The sequence below is a fragment of the Schistocerca piceifrons genome, chromosome 2 (assembly GCF_021461385.2).
Source record: "Schistocerca piceifrons isolate TAMUIC-IGC-003096 chromosome 2, iqSchPice1.1, whole genome shotgun sequence".
Taxonomy (NCBI): Eukaryota; Metazoa; Arthropoda; class Insecta; order Orthoptera; family Acrididae; genus Schistocerca; species Schistocerca piceifrons.
The window spans coordinates 887,950,334-887,968,516 of NC_060139.1; the positions used below are offsets into that span (position 1 = coordinate 887,950,334).

An 18,183-nucleotide genomic window follows, 5' to 3' on the forward strand; every position below is an offset into this window, starting at 1 on the left:
TAGTCCCCTAGAACTTAGAACTAGTTAAACCTAACTAACCTAAGGACATCACAAACATCAATGCCTGAGGCAGGATTCGAACCTGCGACCGCAGCGGTCTTGCGGTTCCAGACTGCAGCGCCTTTAACCGCACGGCCACTTCGGCCGGCACACAGTAATGATAATCGAAATGGATAAGGACTTGTATATCTGTTACTTCTTGCGTGGGCCGCCAACCATAATGTGTCTCCACAACTCAGGAACAGGGCTGACGCATAAAAATTATTCTTCAGGACGATGTGACTTCCTTAAATAATGAATTCAGTTCAGTCTTACAGATCCTTATGTACGATGTTCACTAACTAGAGATATTTTATTTGCATAAAGATATTTTGAAAATACGTACTTTGCGTTTTGTATTTAAATACTTTTATTTAAAACCACTTTGCATTTACAACTGAAAAAGAAAAAAAAATAATTTGAATACTTTTACTAAACTATTTTGCACATCTCTGACCGTGGACAATTGCTGAAGTCCGTGAGGCCACTAAACTTGAAATTAGCAACACTAGCGGGGCTACACGTACAGAACGTTTGGGAATATGGGGAAACGAGTAGAGCCGAGCATCGATGCTGGTGGAGGCGACTTCCGACATTTGTAGTGAGGACTTTATATGTACGTATGTACTCTTCCAGTTGTGTATTAACATTTCCCAAAATCGCAAATGTGTTCCATTATTGGTTCAAATCTTATGACTCATTAAAGTAGTTCAGGTTTATACGATTCGCACAGTATTTGAGTTATTGTCAGATTTGTTACGCACTCTGTATGTGATTGCACTCTGGCCAGACAGCAGCTTGTAGAGATTTTACGCCTGTGAGCATATATATGAGCTTTTATCTGACAAGGAGACCTTGTGGACTGACCTTGTCCGATGTCCTTTATTATATTCGTAGAATTTGAAAGTCTGTGACCAGAAATCTGTTTATTAACGACAGAGTAAGTAAAAAGAATTCACAAAATGGGTGTAGGTAACTGTAATCGAATGAATAGCATCGAAGTTACATGCTGAAAGAAAGTCAACTTGGATCATGTTTTCCACGCAACTTTTTATGCTTGTATTTAAAATGGTTCAAATGGCTCAGAGCACTATGCGACTTAACTTCTAAGGTCATCAGTCGCCTAGAACTTAGAACTAATTAAACCTAACTAACCTAAGGACATCACACACATCCATGCCCGAGGCAGGATTCGAACCTGCGACCGTAGCGGTCACGCGGTTCCAGACTGAAGCGCCTTTAACCGCACGGCCACACCGGCCGGCTGCTTGTATTTAAAGTCTATATTTTTTGTCAAGTGTAAATTACAATAGACAAGTACTAAATCATAATTTTCTAATTTATTTATTTATTTAATCGTGTCAGAAGCATCGTACATAAAATCAGAATGATTAACACATTCATATCAAATATATAACAAACACAAAGTTTTCTAATGAAAATTATATTTCATTTTCAATTTTGGGTCACACGAAACAAATAAAGATTTGATACAGACATGTGAAAGGACACAAATGTACATCAATAATACTCCATAAAGAATTTTCACTCTGCAGCAGCGTGTGTGCTGAAATGAAACTTCCTTGCCAAAAACAGTATTATTCTGCCAGGAAGTTTCATCAATAATACTGGTGCAATTCGTATGCTCGTTTCTCCACAGAATGAAGAAAAAAGTAGTCGTGGGCTTTCGCAGTAAATAGAGGAGATATAGAATACCCAGGAAAAATGTAATTGCATTTGACCAGCAGTCCAACCTCTTGTATTTTTATGTACTTGAATCTACGATATGATCCTCTGAGGGACGGCTGTCATGTTATTTGTTTGCTTTCCCACTTCCCTGACAGTGTCTCTCAAAGTTTTGCACGATTAAATTAGTTTGTTTCTGTAAACAGCATTCATTCTACCAAGTATGCAAACGCACCAATTTTTTTGGTGATTTACGTTTCTGTGAATTATCGTGCACACGACCATCACACTTTATGTAGGCTTTATCTTCCAATCCTTGCTGATAACGTGAAGTTTGAATTTCAGTTTTGCCACGACCCAGAACACCAGGTTTTGCTTCGGTTTCACTACTACCACAGAATGTTGACTCTGATAAATTGTAAGTGATGTGTAAATGATTTGACATCCACTGTTATTAGATCAAATGAAGACATTAGTCCTATGTCTTGTGGGCAAGGGTATGTGACCATGTGTTGTATGGTATGGGGGCAGTGCCACGTTTGTCATCTGTCCTAATGGACGAAAGTCTACTTAAGTATAGGCAGTTTCAAGTATTCATTCACGAGAAAAAATGTACACATCCCTACATGTTCATCAGGACTTTTAAAAATGTACTACACAGCTCATAGACTGATAAACAAAGAATTCAGTACTTCACTGACTTCATCCAAGAGGAAATTGCCCTTTGGGCCACTGAGACTGAAGAATTGGTAAGATTATGCTCAATTTGAATAGGCATTTTTGCCAGAGAATTGGTCTCAGTTTGTGCAGAAACGACTTATAAAGGAGGATTTAATCCAGAGTCCTTTAACACCAGACAGGATAGCTTCCGAAAATATTTTGAAAAATGTTTGGGTCAAACCTTTATTCAACTAGGTCACTCTCAGAATTTTAAAGGCCAAACCGCCGATGGATCTCCTGGATAAATTAGTACAAGTACCAGAAACCGACCTTCATCACTTAATGTCAGTCTTGGATTCTCTTGTCTTATACAAGAGGATCCAAGAGTGAACAACCGCAACAGTAGTGATGTGGCACAATCTTCTCCGACATACGAGGTGGAATCCAAAATTTTCGGGACTGGTGCTACTATCTAGAAAGTAGGAGTAGTAGATATTTGCACCACTAGGTGGCGAGAGCTGCATATCTGATGAGTCAGTGTGCGGCGTGGCACTCAGCTGGGAGGACATGTTAGGTGTCCACAGTGATTTCCGTAATACTCTGTGTTTGGTGTGTGGCGATTTTACGATGGATCCGCGAACAGAACAGCGCATGTGTATCAAATTCTGTGCGAATGTCGGTAAAAGTGCTACGGAGAGCCTTCCAATGATTCAACGAGTGTTTGAGGGACAGAGCATGAGCCATATGCGTGTGTGTGAGTGTCATGGTCGGTTCAGGGCAGGCCTTACAGACTTCGAAGATGATGCTCACACTGGAAGACCCGTTAGTCGCACAATGCCAGACATTGTTGCCAAACTTCAACAATTGGTTCGTGAGGATCGACGTAGAACCATTCAAGACCTTGCGGACGAAGTGGGTATTGGTTATGGAACATGTCAACGAATGTTGACTGATGAATTGGTCATGCATCGTGTCGCTGCAAAATTTGTGCCAAGGATCTTCATTGCTGATCAGAAGGCACAGCGTGTTTAAGTGTGCATGGACCTTCGTCAGACTGCATCTGATGATCCAACCTTCTTGTTACGTATTATCACCGGTGACAAGTGCTGGATTTACGGTTATGACCCAGAGACAAAGCAACAAATGTCCTAGTGGATGAGCCTGGGCTCTCCAAGACCCAAAAAAGCGAGACAGATGAAGAGCAAAGTGAAGAGTGTGATCACCATTTTCTTTGATACCAAGGGAATTGTGCCCAAAGAATTCGTCCCACCCAATCGAACAGTGAATTCCGCGTACTACTGTGAAGTTTTGCGAAGGCTCCATGATAACGTGTGGCGATGATGGCCCAAACTCTGGCGTCAAGGGAACTGGCTGCTGCATCACGACAATGCGCCCTGTCTCACGTCCTTGCTCACCACGTCCTTGCTCATCAGGGCCTTTTCGGCAAAAAACAACATGTCGGTTGTACCCCAGCCACTGTACTCGCCAGATTTGGCACCTTGCGACTTCACGCTATTCCCAAAACTGAAACTCAAGTTGAAAGGCCGTCGGTTCGACACTAGAGAGGATCCAAGAAGCATCGCTGGTGGTGATAAACACCCTCAAAGAACAGGACTTCCAGAAAACGTTTGACCAGTGGCAGAAGCGCTGGGACCGGTGTGTACATGCGGATGGGAACTACTTCGAAGGTGATGGTGACCATTAGTCCAAAGGTAAGGTTTTCAACAGATGGCAGCACCAGTTCCGAAAATTTTGGATAGCACTCGTAGGTACAGTGATACTACAACAGTGTCCAATACATTATGTAATGCAATCGGGTTTACCTCCCACGCAAAATCCGGAGCATATAGATTGTGGACTACGTGAGTTTAATAAAAGAAAGCGAGATGACAGCCACTATTCCCCAGGATAGTATGGAAATGATCACTCACCAGGCCACCGTAGTAACTGAAATAACCACTACAGCTGGGAATCTCCCATGGGAGGTCATTAGAATAAAAGTCCAAATACAACAATTTGTCTGTGTCAATCACTTTTTATTTTCTCCCACGAAGCATTTCGAGAGTTTGTACTCTCCCATCTTCGGGTGGATAACAGCAGTATCTTGTTACATGTATACCAGCTGGATGCAGCCAGCTGGTGCCCATGTAACAAGATATCGCTGTTTTCCACCTGAAGATAGGAGTAGAAACTCTCAAAACGCGTCATGAGAGAAAATAAAAACTGACTGACACAGACAAATTGTTTTATTTGAACATTTATCGTCAATAGAGTGGCGGTTTCCTTAAAAGAAAAAAAGGTCCAACATGGATGACATAAGGTTAGGTCATGACAAACTGCAAACGCATAATCGTAATAAAAGTAATGAAATGCACAAGGCACCAGTACAGACTTGTACCATTAAAGATGACTGGCAAACCCGACACCCAACAGTAAATATGACTGCATTGTCAGATGAGCCACACGTCTCCAATATGGTGTTGAAATGTAGAGCTCACCATGGGCTGGATGTGGGCAATGCAGGGCGTCCAATAAATATACTATGTTACAACGATGATACAGATATCATGGTGGAATTACCCACAGATCAGTTTAAATGCAGTAATAACACTAAAGAGATTGTACAAGTTAGTATACATGCAATGGTAGGAGGTACTGCCAAGGGTTAAAAGTAAAGTTAATTGAAACCAAGACAGCACCCATCTGTAACACGTATACAGGGTGTTACAAAAAGGCACGGCCAAACTTTCAGGAAACATTCCTCACACACAAAGAAAGAAAATATGTTATGTGGACACGCGTCCGGAAACGCTTACTTTCCATGTTAGAGCTTATTTTATTACTTCTCTTCAAATCACATTAATCATGGAATGGAAACACACAGCAACAGAACTTCCCAGCGTGACTTCAAACACTTTGTTACAGGAAATGCTCAAAATGTCCTCCGTTAGCGAGGATGGATGCATCCACCCTCCGTCGCATGGAATCCCTGATGCGCTGATGCAGCCCTGGAGAATGGCGTATTGTATCACAGCCGTCCACAATACGAGCACGAAGAGTCTCTACATTTGGTACCGGGGTTGCGTAGACAAGAGCTTTCAAATGCCCTCATAAATGAAAGTCAAGAGGGTTGAGGTCAGGAGAGCATGGAGGCCATGGAATTGGTCCGCCTCTACCAATCGATCGGTCACCGAATCTGTTGTTGAGAAGCGTACGAACACTTCGACTGAAATGTGCAGGAGCTCCATCGTGCATGAACCACATGTTGTGTCGTGCTTGTAAAGGCAAATGTTCTAGCAGCACAGGTAGAGTATCCCGTATGAAATCATGATAACGTGCTCCATTGACCGTAGGTGGACGACGAAACTAAAATGAGCTCTAACATGGAAATTAAGCGTTTCCGGACACATGACCACATAACATCTTTTCTTTATTTGTGTGTGAGGAATGTTTCCTGAAAGTTTGGCCGTACCCTTTTGTAACACACTGTATACAAAGTAATAGGGTTGAAGATATTGATAACCAGATAGTGGTCGAAGTAGCCGAGTGGACCACTTCTGATTCATCGCAATGAACTGGGTTAAAAATTTATTTTTAAAGTATGTGCGCATATTCAGTAAAGAATATGGTATTATAAACGCTTATCAGCATCGTATGGAAATCCAGTCCCATGAGATTTATGTTACAATATTTATTCCATCCAGTGATCTAAGACAGCAGCAATTAACAGCGAAATAAAACAGATGCTTGAACGGATTATAATAGAATCTTCTATGTCACCATTTTGCAGTCCACTGTTAGTTGTGGCGAAACCTGACAACACTGCTCCATGTGCAAACTTGTCTGGGGAATGTGGATGAAAAATTACACAAATTTATTGCAATTAAATTCCTCTCTAGCACTGATTTACAAAGTTCTTACTGGCAGGTAAGTCTCACCAAGGAGTCTAGGAAATACACTGCCTTTATTTACAATGGAAGAAGCTAGCAGTTCTGTGTACTGCTATTTGGCTTAAACATGAGTTCAGGAGTATTTATAAATGTCTTAGATACTGGCTTAGGATCTGAACGCTCTGGCCGAATTACACTCCATGTTGATGATATACTAATGGCCACTCATACCTGTGAAGAACATGTAGAATTGTTAGAAAATACACTGAGGCAGGAGTGACAGCTAATTTGCAAATGTCTAAATTTGTCAGGGAGAAGATTAAGTTTCTTGGTCCATAATTATCTCTACTGTAATAACACCTAACCCAGATAAGATTAGTGCCTCCAAAAATTTTCTATAACCTCTTACTAAGCAACAATTTAGAGTTCTTTGGTTTATGCTAGTTCTGCACCCAAACAGCTTTTAAGCAGTACAAACTCGCTAAGTCTTTTGAAGAAAAATACAACATGGGTCTGGACCAGTGAATGTGAGAATGATTTTAAGGCAATAAGAGAGGCTCTAGTAAATTTTGACATTCTGCATCATACTGATATGACTACGGATTTCTCTTTAGTTACTGGTGTGTCATTTTTTGAATTAGGATCATGTTTATTTTAGATCCATGAGGGAAAAGGAAAATCAGATATTCGAGTCATGTTTTGCTAGAGGTCCCTTATCTGAATGCAAAGGATCATACTCTGCTACTGAGTTAGAAACTTTAGCGATGATTTGGGCGTTTAGAAAATCGAACAATTACATTTGCAAAAAAGAACATTTAAGTCTGTTGTAACTATCAGGCGTTGAGCTTTCTCATGTCATGCAAAATGCTACATTCATACTTCGTGTACTGGTCTTTATTTCTTCGGGAATAGAATTTTGAGGTCATTTATACGTCTGGAAGAGATAACTTGTAGCAGATTCACTGTCATGATTACCACAAGGCTTGTCAGAATACACGAAACCAACTGAACAACTGACTACTGAGTAGCAAGATTGTAATGATAGCCAATGTTATTCAGATATGTGCAAGAACATGGCTGATTTATAGAACGTAGACAGTCAAGAAGGTAAAGACGTTAGTTTCAAAATCTATTAGACAAACTGAAAAAAGCGCTACACGATACAGAATTATGTCCCATTCTATGGACAAATTCCTAAGTCCAACATCTGGTATGTTTGCATTCCTAGTTCATATGAAGAAGCATTAATCTGATATACATGTTCTCCGCTAGCTCAGCCACAGGAAAGCAAGCAGAGAAGACACGATATATTCGCCATCGATACCGCACTCTAATATAATATCGATGATAGATTTTTTTTACTTTTAATTAAGGGGCACTACTTTATTAATTGTATTATGATTAACTGATCTCTTAGGATAGAAGATTTCGTGATTTTTTTTTATTTTATACTTTTTATTCTGGCATTCATAAAAGGTTGTATGTTACCTAACCAGGCTAAGGGCTGTATTGTATAATATTTGTGCTTTTTATGGATTTCAAGTATAAGTCCAATTTCACATATAGTATATCAGCATATATTTTTAATGTCAGACGCTCATTTAGCCAAAGAAAAATTTTAACTAAAGACAGTGCATACTGCATTTTAATCTTCATATTTGCGACACTGGTTTACTATGTACTCTACCTAAAGTGCCCTCTGTTGGCAGTAGATTCTTGTATAAATGCCTGACGCAACCTGAGTATTATCAGCACGTACCATGTACTCACATGTTTAACTTGACGATGATTTTTTATCAGAATATTTTAACGGTATATATGGCTGCTATACAAGGCTATAAATATTTCATATTTTTATATTCCATGCATCATTAATACTGTATAGATTTAGTCTTAACTAATTGAACCTGGTCGCTTACACAATTTTTATATTTACAACAGATCTGAAGATGGCGGTAAGCCGAACCCGGTAATAAAGTGTAAAGAAATCTGTGTGATCAAGACGGGCTTGTGAAAATAAAAGTGCCAAAAATAAGATGATTGCGGACTCATTTACAGACTTCATGTCCTCAATTGATACGATTGTTAAGTAAATATGCTTCATGCAATTAAAATTAACAAATCAGTGCGCTACTGATAAATATACATACATACGAACCTAAAGTTTCAACCTCTGAGACCAAAAGAGATCATCTTCTTTTGTTGTTTTTGCTTTGGTGCGCAATAACGATCACATAACTTCAGTTAAAGGAAACAATTATAATCAGTTATTTTGCACACCGAAGTGTTGGGTATAATCTGTGTTAACATTTTTACAGTTTAACAGCTCGTAAGAAGCTCTGTGATAAAAATAATAACCATTATCTGTTTAAAAGACACTTTCAAAAACCATGTTACAATTACACTACACACACACACACACACACACACACACACACACACACACACACAAACAAACACACAAATATATACTGGCCAGTTCCGAAAGTTACTAACGATATTCTACACGTTCTCTCTAAAGCACTCAACCACTAAAGTTCCTGACCTAGGCTGCCTATAAAAGCATCTGATTACCATTTTCGACCGATCTTTGATGCTTAACTTCAGTCAGATTAATTCACATTTAGAATATGTGATAACTTCGCTCGATATTATCGAATAATTCATTGCAATAATTACGCCACCAGCGGTGGGTGTAACCCATCCTTACAATAAATAATCGCATCTGAATTTATGATTTTGTTGCTGTTCACTTCTGATTTCAACAAGCTTTTTGTTCCTAATACTGTCTGATCATTGTAACCTTCAGTGAGTGATACTAATTCTATGACCTTTCCCTGGATGTTCCTGCAGTTTACTATGTCATGTTAACATCTCCTCTATCTGATCCGCGAGAACGAGCACTCGCTGATGTAACAGCGACCTATGCAGGCAATCCGTCTCTGATCCCAAGGAGGGGTTACTCTAACCTAAAAAACCTCATGTGCACACCACCCAGACTCCGCTATCCTAGAAGCTGCCACCTGCGCGTAATGCACGCCTTACCTATTAAGGGTAACCCTACAACTCTCCACCTAATAGCAGAGGTGAGAAATTTGCACCCGATACTGCCACTGAAACGTCTGAGCCTCTGGTTTAGACCTTCCACTTTGCTCCAGACCAGAGGACCATGACTGACCCTGGACAAGAAAGGCATCCCCTGCTGGCTCAGATCATCGGGCAGCATTTCATGTCTGTTGCTAAGAGTAAGGAGCCAGCCGTGTGGTCCATTCCCTCTTTCGGTTTCCGGCCTGTGACATGTACCTACCACTATCCGCCACTCATTCTTGAGTGGAGATGAACTGGTCAGATGTTGTGTATTAGAAGATGCAACGACAACTAGGTCACCGTGGGATTCTAACGGCACCAAGAGTCTCGCAGCTCTCGTAACCGGCCCCCTGATGTCGCCGCAGGTTTAAGCATCAGTGAGAAGCCTCTCGACCGTGGCCGACGCAGCCTCCAGCTGTTTACAGATAACAGCAAATTCTCCTTGTGTTCATTCACAATAAGCACAGTCCCTATACATATCGTAAGTAGCTGAAAGAGTACAAGCAGACATCCAAAAAGCCAAAAAGGAGGAAATTATCCGACTGTGGCGATTCCTAGGCAAAACCTCACGCTGCTGTATGCACACCAACTCACTGAACACAATTGCACAGCACACAGGGAGACAAAAGGCAAACTGATTCTCTAAACGTTCAAACTACTCGATTGTCGTGCTATATTCGGCGTAAATCTGCACTACTAAAACTACGATACATGAAAATCTTTACACAAGGAAACAAAAATTAAATCTGGTGTCTCTTTAGACGGCAATGAAGGCAATATTAATAACCAAACTCACAAAATGAAAAGCGCAAGCAACTGTATAAAAGCTAACTCGCTGCACACAACTGCACAACACGCAGGGAGACAACGAACTGGTCCTTATGAGATTATGAGCGTACCCCGCAATGGAAGTTATCTTCCGGCTTATCCTAAGAGTAATAAGATAAAGGGCTAATATTACCATCAGGATTTGAAGAAATATTTTCACAAGTAATTCATCTCATTTTCGTATATGTAATATTTATGTTTAAGTATACTCAGTGAAGTGATTTATAGCTGGTTAACGAGTAACGAAACTTCCTGGCAGATTAAAACTGTTTGTCGGACCGAGACTCGAACTGGGGACCTTTGCCTTTCGCGGGCAAGTGCTCTACCAACTGAGCTACCCAAGCACGACTCACGCCCCGTTCTCACAGCTTTAATTCCGCAAGTACCTCGTCTCCTACCTTCCAAGCTTCACAGAAGCACTCCTGCGAACCTTGCAGAACTAGCACTCCGAGTGCTCTGTCAGACTTCCATTTCTTCCCAAAACTGAAAATTTTTCTTGGTGGACGAAGATTCACTTCCTACGAAGAATTGATGGCCAGAGTTGGCAACTATTTTGCAGGCCTGGATGAAACTCATTTTCGAGATGGGACGAGGCACTGGAACATTGCTGTACCAAGTTCATTAATCTACAAGGAGACTAAATTGAAAAACAAAAAAAAGGGTTCAGGGATGTAAGTACCTCTTTTCTATTCCGTTCTGAGAACTTTTCAAACAACTCTCGTAATATGAGGTCTGTCCGCCCTTCACCTTTGCGAAGACTTGAACTCTGCTGGGGATACTTTGGGCTTTCAGTGTCTTTGTAGAAATGTCATACTACAAAAATGCACCATACTGGATTTGCGCCAATGTGTATATGCTTAGGACAACAGCACTACATCCTGAGTCATGTCATTGTATTGGCCTGAGAAGGTAGAAACGCTGGGGTCTGACGTGAAGTCGACTATCTGACTCATCCCCAAGGCGTTCCATTGGCAACAGGTCGGAACCCTGAGCAGGCCAGCCAATTTCAGGAATGTTATTGTTAACAAACCACTGTCTCCCAGATGCTGCGTTATGACAGGATGCATTGTCATGCTGATACGAACAATCACTATCTCTAACAGTTCCTCTACTGTGAGCATTACACAACGCTGTAAAGCGTCTTTAGATCCTTCCGTATTTATCGCTTTCTTAGGCGCAATAAGTGGACCACAACGTAACCATGAAAAATACCTCCATACTCTAACATCACCTCCTGCGTGTTTCATTCCTGGCACTACACATGATGGCACGTAACGTTCTCCAGGCATTCACCACACACAAACCCTTCCACACGATTGGCACAATGTATAGTGTGATTAATCACTCCAAATCAGTCATTTCCAGTCGTCCGATGCCCAGTGACGTGGCTCTTTATACCAACTAAATCGTCGCTTAGCACTAACTGCTAAAAGTTTGGTTTAGGAGGAGCTGCTCGACCATAGTAACCTGTTATTTTTAACTCCATCCGCAGAGTCATCGTGGTAGTTGGACTGCTGTTAGCACTTAGACGAACTCACAAGTGATTTCTTCCGCTGCCTGCATGCGATTTTTTACAATCACCCTTCCCAATACGTGATGGTCCGTTTCCATCAGTGCATGAGGTCTTCCTATTCTTGGTTTAGATTTGATTGTTATTTCGAGATTCCACGTTACAATCACATCACAAACAGTCAAATTGGGCAACTTTAGAAGGTTTAATATGTCCTTGATGGATCTGTTGCTCAAGCGACATCCAGTGACTAGTCTACGTCCGAAGTCTCCTGGTCGTCAGCTACTGCTGTTACTGCATCTCTACAGACAACACAATTCCTCAACCCCTTTTCTACTGGTGGGCCCGCCTTTCATAACATCTAATGGGCAGTTCCGCAATACATAGCAGCGTCCAGTTACTTCTCGTCAAACAACGTTTATCAATTACAGTAAGGTAAAGAAAATGTATAATCACCAAAGCGAAAAGAAGATAATGCATGTAAACAATGAAGTCATGCAAGCAGTTGTGTTTTTGGTTTTAGGGCCGTTAAAGACGGCGACTGGATACAGCAAAAGGAATAAACAGAAGAGCAGACATGACCACGAGTGTTTTTGCAAAATGAGGTGGATTTCTCAAAACCAAGCTTCCGAATTGAAGGACAGTTTATAGTCAGTGTGTGTTACAAACAATGATTTATTATTGTGAAACAGTCATTTTCAACGGAAAAAACGCCAGTGTTAGGGACTAAGTTTTGAGACATAAAAATGAAGAAACAGATCGGGAAATAGGCTGGCGTGGAAAACGGTGATTTTGACTGTGTTCAAAATGTGTGGGAGTGGGGTTGCACATGCAGCCCGGGGAATGAAAAGTAGATGAACCAAAGGAGCTCTTTGCCGGAATCCAAAGAATTAGAAAAGATCGGTACGAAGACAATTGAAGGTGGGTGCATGACATTGTAATACACAGGACGACAGAGCAACAGCTGGCCGGTGTGGCCGTGCGGTTCTAGGCGCTTCAGTCTGCAAACGCGTGACCGCTACGGTCGCAGGTTCGAATCCTGCCTCGGGCATGGATGTGTGTGATGTCCTTAGGTTCGTTAGCTTTAAGTAGTTCGAGGTTCTAGGGGACTGATGACCACAGATGTTAGGTCCCATAGTGCTCAGAGGTATTTGAACCATTTGACAGAGCAACACAATTATGAATCCTGTTAATAAGAGATCATAACCGAACTGTACACGGACAAGGCACGAGATATTGGATCTAACTGAAGAAAGGACACAATCACAATCTAAAAAAGTGAATCATGCAAAAGGGAAAATAGATGTTCAATAAGTTAGGGAAGTGCAAAATGACAAAGTAGGAATGGTTAGACGAGAAATTAGGGGATGTAGAAGCATACATATCTAGAGGAGAAGAGGTGCTGAGGAAAATTATAGAGAACTTTCGAGAAAAGAAAAGCCGCTGTATGAACGTGAACATCTCAGATTGCAAGCAAGAACTTAGCAAAGAGGGAAAGGTGAAAGGTTTGGTTTAGTTTAGTTGGATGGAAGGTGTATGTGGAAGGGTTATAAAAGGGAAATGAACGTGAAGACTTTATTATAGAAAGGAAGAGGACGCAATCGAAGATCTGTAGGGAAATACGAAGAATTTGACAAAGAGCATTGAAAAATCTAAATTGAAATAAGTTCCTTGGAATAGAAGAGATCAGGACATTACCTTTGAATTATTGAGTTCCTTACGACAGTCAGAGAGAAAAAAACTACTCGACTTGCTGTGCAAGATATATGAGGCAGGCGAAACATATCTTAGAAGATAGGGTAAAGAACGGAAAACCTTCGTTTACAGCATTTGCAGTTTTGGAGAGAGCTTTTGACAATGCAGACCGCAATATATTTTTTGAAATACTGTAAGTAGCAGGCCTAAAATCCAGGGTGCGAAAGGTTAAAGTACAGAAACACGATTACAGTTGTAACAGTCTAAAGACATGAGAACGTGGCAGTGGTTGAGAAGGGACTAAGACAGGGTTGTAGCTTATTCGCATTGTTGTCAATCTGTACACTGAGCAGACTATAAAGGAAATAATAGAAAATTTGGAGACGGAATTAAATTCCAGGGACAAGAAGTAATATCATTGAGATTTGCCGACGGCACTTTAAATCTGTCAGATACAATAATGGATTCCGAAAAGCAGACGAATGGAATAGACAGCGCCCTGAGAAGAGCAGTTATATGAACACCAATGAAAGTAAATCAAGGAGTATGGAATTAGGTGATACTGAAGGATTTAGGTAGGGGGATCAGATAGTAATAGTAGTAGATGAGTTTTGCTATTTGGGCAGCAAAACAACTGACGATGGCTGAAGTACAGAGGAGGTAAAATACAGACTGGTTATAGCACGAGGAGCATTTCTGAAAAAAAGAGGAATTTCTTAACATCTAATATCAGTTCCAGTGTCAGGAAGTCTTTTTGAAAAGCATTTGTCTCGTGTGTAGCCTTGTGCAGAAGTCAAACGTGGGCGATAAGCGTTTTAGACAAGAAAATAATCGAAGCTCTTGAAATGCAGAAGACTGCTGAAGATTGGTCTTTCAGGTCAAGTGACTAAAAGGAAGGTACCGAACCGGATTGGTGATAAAAGGTATTTATGGCACAACCTGACTATAAGTAGGAACCAGTTGACAGGACACATTCTGATGCATGAAGGGATCGTCAATCTTGTAATGGAGGGAAGTGTGGAGGGATGAATGCAGTACGCACGTTCAAATGGATATAGGTAGCAGTAGTTATTCGAAGAAGAATAGGCGTGACAAGGATAGAGTGGTACAGGGAGAGTTCGGATTGAAGCCCACAACTACAACAAGCAGATTGTTGTGAAACGTATGCTTCTACTTTGCACACCTGCTACAGTGACACAAAGAGAGATCTGCTTACCTTGATGGCACAAGTGGTCTCTACGAAAATAATGTTACGCGCTCCACGCCGGGGCATGAACGGCTCATCGATGAGCAACGGTGGCAGGATGACAACATCGGGAAGCTTGGGTGGAGCTGCCAGCCACGTGAAGAAACTCGTCACACTCAGCAGGAGGGCCGCCACCAGTCCGTACCTCTGCCATCGATACCTGCCAAAGAACGTACACAAGTTGAAGCATTACGTTCTCCATGTGTCATAGCAGTAGTATCTGTGCTTTGATCTATAGATTAGCTACAGTACTAGACCGAAACCGTGGTTCTCTGCGTTAATGAGTTGGTGGCTAATGTATAGGCTATTAAGCAGGAGTTCACAGGTCAATCACAAACCGCTAAGGGACAGTTTTTAAGCACCCCAGTGACTTACACAGTTTGTGTTCTTATCTTTTTTTTTGGGGGTGGGGGTGGGGGTGGGGGGGTGGGGGAACTTCTTTCTTGGTACTCTTGTGACCACAGGAAATCACTACGTACGGGTATATGGAAAGCTGCGTTCTCATCGAGGTTCCGTAGAACGCTAATTGTGCCCTACTGTGAACGGGACAACGAGACCTGTGCACACTTTTCAGCCTGTCAGCGTGGCTCACACGATAATTTCAAGCTTCGACAGTGCACGTTGTCCCTTTACATATATGTAGGGGTGTCTGTTCATTCGGACATGTCCAAAAGAACAGACTCAATTTTTATCCTGCAGCCACTATGAATCAAAACACAAAGGAAAGACATTAGCTGCTAGTGGGCAATGATTTACACACATCAAAAAAAGTTTTGCATCACTCCGGTTCCCAGAACTCCTGAAGATAGACGATGACTGTGGATATTGTATCACAGACACACTCCCTTTGTTCAGAGATGTCACTAAACCCGCCCAAAGATGTAATCAACCATGCATGAGCAGCGCCTATTAGACAGAGGAGGTCCGACAGCCGACCAGTTCCAGTTACTCCTCCAGGAAGGTGGTACACGGCTCGTGTTCTCTGTATGTGCCAGGATGGGCTCTCAACAAGGGAAGTGTCCAGGCGTCTCGGAGTGAACCGAAGCGATGTTGTTCGAACATGGAGGAGATACAGAGAGACAGGAACTGTTGATGACATGTCTCGCTCAGGCCGCCTAAGGCTACTACGGCAGTAGGCGATTGCTACCTACGGATTACGGCTCGGAAGAACACTGACAGCAACGTCAACGTGTTGAATAATGCTTTTCGTGCAGCCACGATTCAAACTGTGCGCAATAGGCTGAATAATGCGCAACTTTACTCCCGACGTCCATGACGAGGCCCATCTTTGCAACCACGACACCATGCAGCGCGGTACAGATGGGTCCAACATGCCGAATGGACCGCTCAGGATTGGCTTCACATTCTCTTCATCGATGAGTGTCGCATATGCCTTCAACCAGACAATCGTCGGAGACCTGTTTGGAGACAATCCGGTCAGTGTTAGACGCACTGTCCAGCGAGTGAAGCAAGGTGAAAGTTACCTGTTGTTTTGAGGGGCCGACGTACGCCGCTGGTGGTCATGCAAGGCGCCGTAACGGCTGTACCATACGTGAATGCCATCCTCCGACCGATAGTTCAACCATATCGGCAGCATATTGGCGAGACATCCGTCTTCATTGACGACAATTCGCGCCCCCATCGTGCAAATCTTGTGAATGAATTCCTTCAAAATAACGACATCGCTCGACTAGAGTGGCCAGCATGTTCTCCAGACATGAACCCCATCGAACATGCCTGGGATAGATTGCAAAGGACTGTTTAAGGACGACGTGACTCATCTACCACTCTGAGGGATCTACGCCGAATCGCCGTTGAGGAGTGGGACAATCTGGACCAACAGTGCCTTGATGAACTTGTGGATAGTACGCCACGACGAATACAGGCATGCATCAATGCAAGAGGACGTGCTACTGGGTATTAGGTGTACCGGCGTGTACAGCAATCTGGACCACCACCTCAGAAGGTCTCGCTGTATGGTGGTACAACATGCAATGCGTGATTTTCATGAGCAATAAAAAGGGCGGAAATGATGTTTATGTTGATCTCTATCCCAATTTTCAGTACAGGTTCCGGAACCGACGTGATGCAAAACTTTTTTTGATGCGTATATATCAGCAGGGAAAGTTGAAAGTTCGTGCCAGACTGGAATTCAACCCTAGGTCTCCTTACTAGGCAGATGCGTTGGCCACTAGCCTCTGGACACACTGCACAGGCTACCCTAGCATGCCTCCAGTCAGACCCAAATTCTCAACCCATCCACACACTACTGACGTAGTGTCTCTTGCCCATTATCCTCATTACTCACAGCATTTCGCTGATTCCCATAAGAGTTTTGGGTTGGTGTGCATGTGCACAGAAGTGACCTTTGCCCATCCTCGCCTTAATTATGTATATGTGGTGTCTGTTCTTTCAGACATGTCGGACACATGACACCATTTTGATCCTGCAGGCACTATGAATCAAGACACAGAGGAATTAAAGGCGTTAGCTGCCAGTGGGTATTGATTGAAAATTTGTACCAGACTGGTTTCTGAAACCTGTCTCTCCTCCTTACTAGGCAGATGTGCTGACCACTACGCCATCTGGACATAGTGGTCAACTTAACTGTATGTGCTACCCTAGCACGCCAGTAGTCAGTCCCAAATCCTGATGTAGTGCCCCTAGCCCACTATCCTCATTATTCGCGGCATTTCGCTGATTGCTTTGAGAGTTTGAGCTTGCTGAGCATCTGCACTGAAGGGATCATTGGCCATCGTCGCCTTAATTATATGTATGTATGTGTGTGTGTGTGTGTGTGTGTGTGTGTGTGTGTGTTGTCTGTTCTTTCGAAATGCCGCGAGTAATGAGGATGATGGGCAAGGGTCACTACTTCAGTAGTGTGTGGATAGTCGAGAATTCGGTTCTGACGAGAGACGTGTTTGGGTAGTTTGAACAGTTGTGTTGACCACTGTGTCTGGATGGCGCAGTGGTCAGCGTCATCTGCCTAGCAAGCAGAAGACCCGGATTCAAATCCCAGTCTGGCACTAATTTTCAACTTTCCGCATTAATATAAATAAATGTCCACAGGCAGCTAATGTCTTTAATTCTGTTGTATCTTGTCTCTTCACGGCAAAAAGTGTTGCCAGCATGGATTTAGGACTTATTAGATGATAGAGTTCAATACATTGTTCTTAATGGGCAGAAGTCTACAGATGTAAACATAATTTCTGAAGAACTCCAAGGGAGTGTTACAATGCAGCCAGTACTTTCAGTGTACATAAATGAACAAAATGTGTGAAGTCGGAAGCTTCGGGAGGCTGTTTGCAGACGATGCTCTTTATAGGAAGGTAGTAATGCAGTAAGACTGTAGGGAAATGCAAGAATAACTGTGGGGGATCGGTGATTGGGGCAGGAACTGACAGTTGACCCTGAACGTAAATAAGTGTACAAGAGCATGCTGAAAAAGATTCCATCCGAATTTTTAATTCTGTTCTCGATATCGGTTGAGGTTTTACATTCACGCACATTACTCGGTCGACTTTCCCGCTTCGCTTACGCAA

General features: G+C 42.3%; 1 protein-coding gene across 2 annotated transcripts in view; it reads right to left on the reverse strand.

Annotated features, from left to right (window-relative positions):
- LOC124777529 (lactosylceramide 4-alpha-galactosyltransferase-like) overlaps positions 1-18,183 on the reverse strand; it is a 455,476-nt gene that overhangs the window by 62,626 nt on the left and 374,667 nt on the right. For both annotated transcript variants that reach the window (XM_047252975.1, XM_047252976.1), the window contains one exon: positions 14,612-14,801. In XM_047252975.1, the coding sequence (XP_047108931.1) occupies positions 14,612-14,801 (190 nt within the window). The remainder of the gene's footprint in view (positions 1-14,611; positions 14,802-18,183) is intronic.